Consider the following 10,986-nt stretch of genomic DNA (forward strand, 5'->3'; position numbering starts at 1 on the left):
GTTGCTTAAAGAAATAGTTCACCCAATAAGTAAAAATTCTGTCATCATTTTGCCAATCAAAATCCTCAGAATCTACACCAACAATTAACACAAGAAACCTTCTGTTTCTTTCATATAGCGCTTATTGTGACGTTTCAGAACCTAAAACCCTGTTTCTCCCAGTTGACACGGCAACACATAAACGGGGTTATCAGAAATCTCCACTTTGGCCAGAGGTTTTAGAAATAATCATTTTCAGTGATAAAAACAGGGTTTTCGTGTAAAAGAGAGGCCAAAACCCAGGGATATATATATATATATATATATATATATATATATATATATATATATATATATATATATATATATATAGCCTATTAGTAGTAGTTTTATTATTATTATATATAGTATTGCTGTTATTATTATTATTATTATTATTATTATAAGACTAGACTTTATTAGGGATAGCCTAGGAGGACTGAGGATCCATTGGGATATTGAAACAAACAGAAGCTCCAATATCCCAATTTATATAAGCTGGCACTGACCTTCTTATGTTGTCCAGCATCATCAGTGCCCTGTGAAAGGGTGTTTTCTAAGGCTTGAGAGGAGCTTTCTAAAAAGAGAAACCGCTTCAATCCAAATACTGTTAAAAAACTTTTGTTTTAAATAAAAACCAGTAAACACTTTTCCGTGTTGCAGTTTGCTGTTTCACACTTCCAGTCCCATACTGCATTGCACTATTGCACCCATCAGTTCAATAAGCACTATTGCATTCCCAGTCAGCACTGCACTCATAATAATTTATTTACACTCATTCGGGGCATTCACGGTTATCAATAACCCAAAGAACTACTGAATAGTTGAACACAAAGTTGTGTATGTATGAGTTGTGTGTACAAATTAACACAAGCAGAGTAAAATACTTTATACACAGGCAATAGATAAAGCCCACACCATGACAATTTGGTTGCTCAGAATGAATAGATTTTTGTGCAATACATTGCTTTCCACAGCAGGTGTCACTAGAGAGCACACTTTTCACGAGGCTTCGGGTAACTGAACCTTTTTGCGAACCAATGGGCTGGAAAGCCTCAGTGGTTCAGGAAGCCTCATTTGGCCATCACTATTGGTCAGTCCCCTTTTCTATATTTTAATTTTGTATAAATTTATTCCCAGTCAGATGAACACAGTGGCTGAATTTATAATTTGTCTGGTAGTCTACCTGTTATATCAACTACAACTAATAATTGTCACAATTAGGATGAAGATACGGAAGACGGATTTACAAAATGACATAACTTTAATAAAAACTCAGGAACATAACAGGAATGTGCATGCACAATAGACAATAACCGACAAAGAGGGGAATATATACACAGGACTACAGGTGGAGACAATCAGGTTAATGGGGTGATGATTACACACAAGTGAAAACACTATACACGATGAAGACTAAACACATGACAATGACGGTCCTTACAATAATATTAACCTATAAAATTACCAAGTTCGGTGGAACATGGTGATGGCAGCAATCAAGGTGGCCTGGGATGGAGTCAAATTCCCAACCTGAATTATTGTCCCAGTCTGCCCCTAATGATGGGATTAGTTGTAACACAGCGTTCCCACTAACCCCTTTGGGTGAAAATATATTCAAGACTACAAAAAAAGTTGCTAAGAGCTGCAGACATGATGCTATGTTTTAGTCAACAAGACACTGACATAACATAACATTGGATTTGGTATCTTACACACTCAACTCAGAAACAAACAAACAAAAAATCTCTTTCATCAATAACTCTATTGAAAAACATTATTCCTTTCCATAAATTTGCGGGAGACTGTCTTTTGGCAGCGTGAAAAATAACGAGAAAACCAACTAGCTCAATCTTGTGCAACAATGTAAACAGTGTGTTACTAACCCCACATTAGTCTATGCATTTTATACATCATCTATATTGTACCTAAAACTGTAAGGGGTGTAACTGCATTTGGACAAATAACTACACATATCTGTAACTGTTATGTTCAACCTGATATATTTGATCTGTTTTTATCACAGTGAAAGTAAAGGTTTAAATAAGATAAAGACACAATTTAGAATAAAATGACCTTTATATTGAGAAATGTTGCAAAATGTTCTTCAAATGTGATTTTTAGCTATAAGCTTAGATTTAGATAAGATAAGCTTAGATAGTTTTAAGATAAGATTTAAAAAAAGAAAGATTTGCACTAATAATGTTACAACATATAATTGTGCATAACAAAATTCAGTTATAGAGTTAACTTAAGTAAGAGATTTGTAGGTTGATTCTTCACTTCTTCTTCATCGATACATTGAGCTGTTGGCAAGAGCTTGCGGTGAGACTTTCTGTTTGTCTGAACACACAATGGAGGAGTTCTTGCGAAATCTTAATCTCCAAATTACAAATGTATATCTCCAATCATCTAAAGGCCAATGTAAAAAAAAAAATGTTCTCTTGCTGCCAGCAACGGTTTAGATGGTTGTTTCTTCTGTCTGTACATTTACTACCTGCTGACATTGAGAGTTTTGAGGAAGTGAAGTTGATCTCAAACCCAAAATTTGCTCCTCAATAAAAGCCCCCTCAAACACCAGCAGGAGAGACTTTTTAAGTTTCTTTTTATACTCATCACACATGAACACATAGAGAATGGGGTTCAGACAACTGTTTAAATATATCAGGCAGGAAACAAAAGGTCCTGCAGAATTAATTTTCTCTTTAGCACTGTCACCCCAGTTATTCTTCATTGCCATTGTTAAACACAATTGCTGAACATGGAAAGGAAACCAGCATATGAAAAAAGCCAGAATCACAGATATGATCCGGTAAGGACGAAGCTGCCTTCCTGTTTTGAGACGTTTTACTCGCACACCAATAGCTATGTATGAAGATACAATGATTATAAAGGGAATTACAAATCCCATAATAAGCATGAATGTGAACAGAGACATATAGACATCGTTGACATTTCCAGCATCCTGTACATACTCAACAAAGCCAAAAGGGATGCTGTAGTGGATGGATAAAATCCACACAAATAGACTGATGTTTCTGGCTTTGACTAAAGTTCGTTTGTTCTGAGCCCAAACAACAAACCATGTGCACAGACATCGATCCACACTGATAACTGTCAGAAAGAAAACACTTGCAGACATATTTAGTGCAAAACCAAAATACAAACATGCATTCATGTGATTGTTCAAGTCCAAAAGTATACTCTTGTCAAAGACAAAAACTATGTTGTAAACCAAGAACGAAATAAAAATAAAGTCTGCAATCGCCAAATTGAGAAACCAAATGGAGTTGACTGTCTTCTTAATTTTGTAGCCGGTCACAAAGATGACAAGTCCATTTCCAATGACACCTACGACTAAGATGACAAAATATATGCATATCTCAAAGATTTCAATGTTTGTTAAGCTCTTCGGACTTTGGTCAGATTTTGATGTCCCAATATTTGTGCCCACTGCAGAAAGAAAAGAGAGAGAAATGACTCATGATTACAAACTCATGCTCAGTGAAAAGTGAACCAGTTTAATTAATTCACCAAACAAAAAAGCTTAAAATAGTTTAAAGAACATTCATCTAAACTATATGTGTAGTCTATGACTGACTAATATATTATGTAATATTGACAGCGGGAAAGATAATTTATTGACACTTGAGCATTTTTATCAGTAGGGGGATTTCTACAAAGTATTAAATAAAGTGTGTTCAATACCTATTCTCTGTGTCATTTCACTTTATTTATTATAACTCAACTTGTATACTTAAATGTTCTGATATCTTTGTATGAATTCAATATTTGGCTTGATGGCTACATCTGGTGTACATTTTGTGTCAATAGCCCACTTACAAAACCCCTTTAAAAATGCTGATGTGTCAAATACTTATTTTCCCCTTCTGTATAATGGAGAATTACATTTTTTGGTCCTAGCAACATGGGTTTAATTTTAAGGAAATGCTAAAAAACAATGTATATTGTAGATGCAATGTAGGTGTCAATGTCTCCTACACAGGCACGTGCAGAGGGGAGGGGGGGCGGCGGCGGGTGCCCAAGCACCTGCCCCTTTACCCCTGGATGACCAAAGTGCCCTTTTTGTCAAGGCATTTTTTTGTAATTAAAAGCCCTTTTGTGAAGGCCTGCCCAATCTAACTATTAGTAAAATTAATAAAAATAATTTAGCCGCAAATAAAATTAGTCACATGATGACGTATTGACCTTTTATTGGACAATCTCTTTAGGGAAAGCTCACAGCGCTATAGCAGCGCCCACACGTGCACGACACGGTGCGCAGTACAGGGAGGATCCCCCTCGAGCCGGCATTGAATCGAAGCGGTATGCTTGTTATATTATTATGATTTTACAAGAACAACGTGAGGAGAGCATGCACAGCGTTTGTTTATTGCTGTCTGTGTGTATTAACATCTCTAGAACGTTAGATGCAAACAGGGCTCTCAAGTCTCACGCATTTCAGCCTTCACACGCCACACCTTGTATTTCTCACGCTGAAAATAAAACATTCTTCCCATATAAAAACAATGGATGAGGCAAAGGCAGGGACGTTCTCTGCCGGAAGTTCATACAGGTAGCTGTCTCGAGTTTTTAGGTGTGCTCAACTTCACGCAGCAATGCAAGAACCGAAACGCACATGACATCAAAGTACCGCGAGAAATATTCGGAAATCATACGGAGGAGTTTGATTTCTATTCCCTCTCGCGCTGTTCTAATGTCATCCACCTGTCATGCGGAGTTTGTTGGAAGAGCAAGATCCGATGAATACGGTAAAAAAAACTCTTAATTTTTGTATCACATTGAATTTACGATTCCTGGACTCGCCTTTGATTAAAGACAATGTGAGCTGATGTTGGGTAATATAGCCATACTCGTGCTAAATTATTAACTCAGTCAAAAACTCTCCAGCTTTGCAACCAGTTTTAGTTTACCTGAAAATAAAGAAAGTACTAGAGGCTTCATGAAATGAATGAAAGGAGAGATGAATGTCATTATTTTATTGCCGTGTCATCAAGGCATCAAAGTGTGCAAAAACACAACACAAACACGATTCAAAACTAAAATATGTAGGCTACTCTCTTTGTATACAAATTTCGAACAGGATTAGAATAGAATAGAATTATATTTTAAATATGAAAACAAAAACACAAGCCTGTAAACGTAATAATATCTTAATGTCACAATGCAATATATAATATCATATAATTTCAAAACTGCATATACTGTGTTGACACACACAAACACTAAATGAAATGCACTGTAAGTCGTTTTGGACAAAAGCTGCTGCCAAATGCATAAATATATAGATATAAAACTCAGTCTATATAGATTTTTCTGTCTCACTCTATTTGCTAGGAAAATAAAGAAAAACGTTAGACTTATCATCTTTCTATTCTGTATTACTTCATTATTTGTTTCAGTTGTGTGCTTGCGTGTCGGCGAGCAAAGTGCCCTTTTTATTCTTTGAGCACCTGCCCCTCCAATGGTCTCTGCACGGCCCTGCTCCTACAGCTTATGTAGTTTAGTTCAATGCTGAGATGATAAAGAATCAACATAGATTTTAATATCTATTGAGATCTAAAGGATGTAAGCTGTTATTTTATTTTTTTTAATGTTCATTTATAATCTTGGGCAATAAATACATAAACAAAAAAGTGATACATACTTTTACTCAATTACAATAAAAGTAAAATGTCCTTTGCAAGACTTTTCACATTGACTGTATTAAAAACAGAAATCAATTTTCTTCATTAAAAGAGGCACAAAAATGTTAGATAGATGTCATTGGGTGTACAGTAAACACCATTCTCTTCTTTTTATTTCTTTATTTCTGTCCTTATGTCTTCAGGTAGATGTTGTCAAGGTTTAAAATGTCAAAATGGTTGCATGAACAATTATTGTCAGTTTCCTCTTTTATAAAGGGGATTAGGGGTGGGGTGATGATGTAAGAAGCTATAAGATGCTAATTTATAAAACCATTTTTATATCGGCTTTCACAACCAACAGAACTACAGGTATGTTAACCAAAACACATTTAGTTTATAAGTATTTATAGTTTTATTATGTTTTATCAGTGCTAAGAGGGAGCAAAGTTTGATTTTTTTATCATACACTGTTCAAATTTGTTGTACATTTTACAGTTATTTACTGTAGAGTATTTCACCCAGTATAATACTGCTATACTATTTGTACAGTAAATAACTGTAATTCGCATTGCATTATGAGAATTTTCTGTGACTTCAAACATTATATACAGTAATTTATTGTACTTTTAAAAATTGCTGTATGATACTGTATTTATTCTAACAGTCTTTTTGGCTGTATTTTAATTATTCACACAAATCTTATTTTCACATAATCTTAATTGCATACATACAGGCGTTGACAGGACGGAGTTTCATTCTTACCTTGAAATGTAACAGTTGCTTTTCTGAAATAAAACCAGAAATATTAAACTTTGATGACGTATGCAGTCGACCAACGCGACTTCCGGAGAACGAACCCGAAAACATGTTCGGGACGTGTCCGGCAGAACTGGCACGAATGGCCACCCTAATTGCAAAGCATTACTTCCGTTAAGGAGGGTCCTCTGTTGAAGTTTAAAACTATTGGATATGCCCAGTGTCACTCAGGATCTGCCATAGCCAATCGCTAACGTGTTGTTATTACGTATATCATGCGCCAAAACCGTCCGGAAACAACAAGTGCGAATTATCAGACCAACAAAACTTAGCAAACATTTTTCTTGTTCCGGCTTTAACTTCTGTGTATTCGCATCTTTGCAACAACGGACCGCATAGATTTTCTCACGTCTTTCTCCACTGCCATTACTGAACTAAAACTGACGCACAACCTAAACGTAATCGTTCTTAGCCACCCCCCTCTGTTCGCTGATTGGACCTGCAGATTTTTGCAGGAGAAAACGAAACTCTACACAGCAGTCCAAGACATAGTACTGAAGCGAAATGAAAATTAAGCGGAAGCACGTAGGAGGGCGGAGCCAGGCTAGCTTTCCTGACGAGTTTTATGGTATTCTGTATTCCACTAGGGGATTTTATAAAAAACTGGTTTAATTAATTTTAAACTACGTGTATGCTTTGGTAATCATTCTGAATCTGATCTCTAACAAAATTCCTTTACAAAAATGCTATTATTTCAGCTTTTTGCCCAAAATTGGTTCTTTTTGAAGAAACCTACCCATATTTAAAAGGTAATAAAAAGTGAAGATATGAATAAATATTTGTTTGAAAGCAGAGGTTCTGTTCTTAGATTTTATATATTTGTATGTCTATATATTTATAGAAGAACATTTTCCTGGAAGGCATTTTGTGAAACGTTTGTGAAAATCACAAAAAATGCTGCCATGTTTTTTTTTAAAGGATGGCGGGGAATAAGATAAGTCTTTGTTGAAAAATCTTCAGTTTAAGTGCTCCCCTGAACTACAATGATTGTATGTCTTAAAAGAAATTAATCTTCATTTTCTAATGTATTTTAACTGAAACGTGAGAACCTCGATGACGTATGCGGTCGAGCAACGCGACTTCCGGAGAACGAACCCAAAAACATGTTCGGGACGTGTCCGGCGGAACTGGCGCGAATGGCCACCCTAATTGCAATGGAGCGTGGCCAGACTCTCTGTACAAATTAAATGAATGTACGAGAGTCTGGTTGATCCAGGCTACAGGAAAGCGTCATTGGCTTGGCAGAGGAATGTTTTCTCTTAATTGAAGAAATAACTCGTCAATGGAATCCCTGAGACAATGGCGCTTTTTTGTAAAGATACCTGAGAGAATGAAAAAATACCAGCAAGGTAAAATAATCTGGGTATGTTATTTATTATCAGACCTGCGGTTGTCAGGTTGTTCACTGTAATGGGACATTTTAGAAATGTTAACCGGATAAATGCGTAACATAGCTTAACGCATTATAACGGTAATATTAGAAGATCAAATTCAATTTAAACCTTATTAATAATTTATATGTATATGACTCTATAATGACTTTATAGACTTTATAATGAGATCAGAGTTCTTATTACTGTAGACGGGTACCTGCAGCGTGTACATGACCCGTCGTGCTTGACATCTCTGCTCCTGATAGCTTGCCCTGACCGTTTGATCTCCGCCCAGCAGACACACAGGACACAGGCATGAAAAACGAAAGGCGTGGTTGCGATCACTGCTTGCCTCATCATCATCATTACCGCTGCTGTTAAATGTTAAACATATTCGTAACATCTTTTGTCTGTTCGACATCCACATCTTGGGAACCGCACCGCAACCTCACACTTAGAGAGTGCGATGTGCTTTAATTTTTATTTTTAAACACACTTCGCTGAGGCCTGTTTTTGTCAGACCACTAATATTTTCTTCATTCAGTCACATATTTTAATTGCATGCGCATGTCCATTTTATTTAAACCTCTATTAAATTAATCCATAATTGAGATTTAAATCCAAGTTTAAGTTGTGAAACAGGACTAAAGATAATCTTAAATATAACTTTGATAAATTAACGAGGATTTAACCAAATACACTGCAAGAACTAGAATGAGAGACACGTGATGATGAAGAGGACAGCGGTTATCCATCCTTTCTTCACCACTAGTGTTGTTTTTGGCAGCCTGTTTTAATTTTAGTTTAGTCTTTGTGTCAAGCTGTTATTAACATTTTTTATTAGTCACGTTCTTTTTAGTCTAGTCAAGTTTTAGTCGACTAAAAGTCTGGGCAATTTAGTCGTATTTTAGTCAGACTTATCCATGACTATTTTTGTCTAGTTTTAGTCGATGAAAACAGATGACATTTTAGTCTAGTTTTAGTCAGTGAAATTGTATTTTAGTCTCTTTTTAGTAATGCAATTCTATTTAACCCATATATTATAATGACCTAGTAGTAGTATAGACAAAACAATATTTTCTTTGAGACAAACCCATTTCAAACAAAAGTTATATTATTTTTACCTTATAGACTCAAGAATAGATCCATTCCAGCCATGGAAGATGCTCTGATTTGAATTTACAAGATATTTATTTTACTATCCTCTGAGTGAGTGACTTGACTGTTCCTAAGAGTCTACATAAAAGTCTACATAATCAGAAGTATTCTAAGCAAACACACACACACACACACACACGCACACACACACACACGCACGCACACTCGCACGCACGCACGCACGCACGCACGCACGCACGCACGCACACACACACAGGGTCAAATATACATACTGCATATTGTACAGTATTAAAAATCTTTTTTTTTTTGTCAGTCAAAAATTAAACTAATAATGAAACAAACACATAACATTACAGCATAGATGTAAATTCTTACCCATTTTCTTTGTCTTTATTTTCTACTGTATGTCTGCAGGTTGATGTTGTCAATGCCCACAACAACATCTCTGTGATTTCCCTTTATAAGGGAGAATAGGGGTGGGATGTGGAGTGATGATGTAAAACAGACAAATATGCTTCTGTAGAAAGACATTTTAAATACCATCTTTCAAGAACAAATTTCCCATGCCAGATAAAATTAGAACCAATTTTACAGTAGGGTTAACCCTCTGGGGTCTGTAAGTTTATTGGCCCTTTGAGAAGTTTTGATCTGCACTGACATTTTTGCCTTTTTCAGTTGCTTAAAGAAATAGTTCACCCAATAGTAAGAATTCTGTCATTATTTTTCTGATGAACACCAAAGAAGATATTTTGATAAGTGATGGTAAGCACACATTGACTTGCATCTATGCTGAGAGACAATGACCTTTGATTATTTAAAGCCTGATCTCATGAGAATTCATACATATTTTACGAGTTGGCTAGTTTCTATGAATTCATACGGCGAACTCTGGGTTGATTAACCCAAAACTTGCTTACTCTGGGTATGTCGGTTCCAAATCACAGTTTAAGAGTTAGTTCAATCAACCCGCTGAAAGTAATCCAGAGTTAACGCACGCTCACAGTAACAACATAAAGGCATTTTTAATGGATCACAGATTTCAATTTAAAAGTTTTTAAACGAGAAAGTAAATTATAAACCAATACCAACGCACATTATATGATCGGCTTAGAAGTGTGTGATTACAAAACAGATCAAATTAATTAATTAATTAATTAATACAAACCTATTTTACCTAATCTAAGTCTAATATTACATGTGACGAAAATACACATATTTAAAAGCCTGAAAAAAATAATGTGGCTCAAAAAATGTGAAGAACTTCCTATAATAAATGTGGCACGAGGTCGAGCTGCTTTCACACCACAGATGAACCGCACCAGAGTTCGGCGACAGCCACTATGAGACCACCTGAGCGCTCTCAGAGTGGGCGTTTAGTGCACGCCATAGTGCGGCTGTTGTGTCACACTGACCCAAACGAACCGTACTCGGACCGAAAGCTCATTTGGGCCGACTTAAACAGTGCCTGTGTGAAAACACCCTAACACAACTAAATATATGCATAACTTGATTTTAATTGCTTAAAAAGTTTTCTTCTGGCTTATTTGTTCTGTCTTTGGTCAGATTTTGAGGTCCCAAAGTTTGTCCCACTAAAAAAGAAAAGATAAATAAAAAATTAACAATTTGTGTATATAACTTAAATCTATTGTTAAATCTATGTTTTTTTTAGGAGCCCAAATAGAACCAACCATGCCAACCCCAAATATGGAGAACAAAAATAAAGACATTTGTCTCACACTGTGTTGTATTTGTCATGACATAAGGAATGTATATGACATAAGGGGTGCTCTAGTCCAGTGCTTCCTAATCCTGGAATCCTGGGGCCTCATTTATCAACCGTGCGTAGAAAATGTTCTATATTTGTACCTACGAATGAAATTTAGAATGTGTCTAAGTACAAAAAAATCGGGATTTATCAAACGTGCGCACCGGGTTCGTACGCACATCAGTAAGTAATCCTTGATGATAAATCCCACTTGTTCTTAAGCACCATGCTCGTGCACGTTCATGGT

The 10,986-nt window shown here is 35.9% G+C and overlaps 1 protein-coding gene across 1 annotated transcript; it reads right to left on the reverse strand.

Moving 5' to 3' along the window:
- Positions 1-1,278: 1,278 nt before the first annotated feature.
- LOC135770361 (C3a anaphylatoxin chemotactic receptor-like) lies at positions 1,279-9,437 on the reverse strand. The gene is made up of 2 exons (XM_065280063.1): positions 9,350-9,437; positions 1,279-3,471 (listed from the first exon to the last, which is right to left on the reverse strand). The coding sequence occupies exons 1-2, from the start codon at positions 9,351-9,353 to the stop codon at positions 2,480-2,482; spliced, it is 996 nt and encodes a 331-aa protein (XP_065136135.1). The 5' UTR covers positions 9,354-9,437; the 3' UTR covers positions 1,279-2,479.
- Positions 9,438-10,986: the final 1,549 nt, after the last annotated feature.

The sequence above is a fragment of the Paramisgurnus dabryanus genome, chromosome 8, assembly GCF_030506205.2.
Source record: "Paramisgurnus dabryanus chromosome 8, PD_genome_1.1, whole genome shotgun sequence".
Lineage (NCBI taxonomy): Eukaryota > Metazoa > Chordata > Actinopteri > Cypriniformes > Cobitidae > Paramisgurnus > Paramisgurnus dabryanus.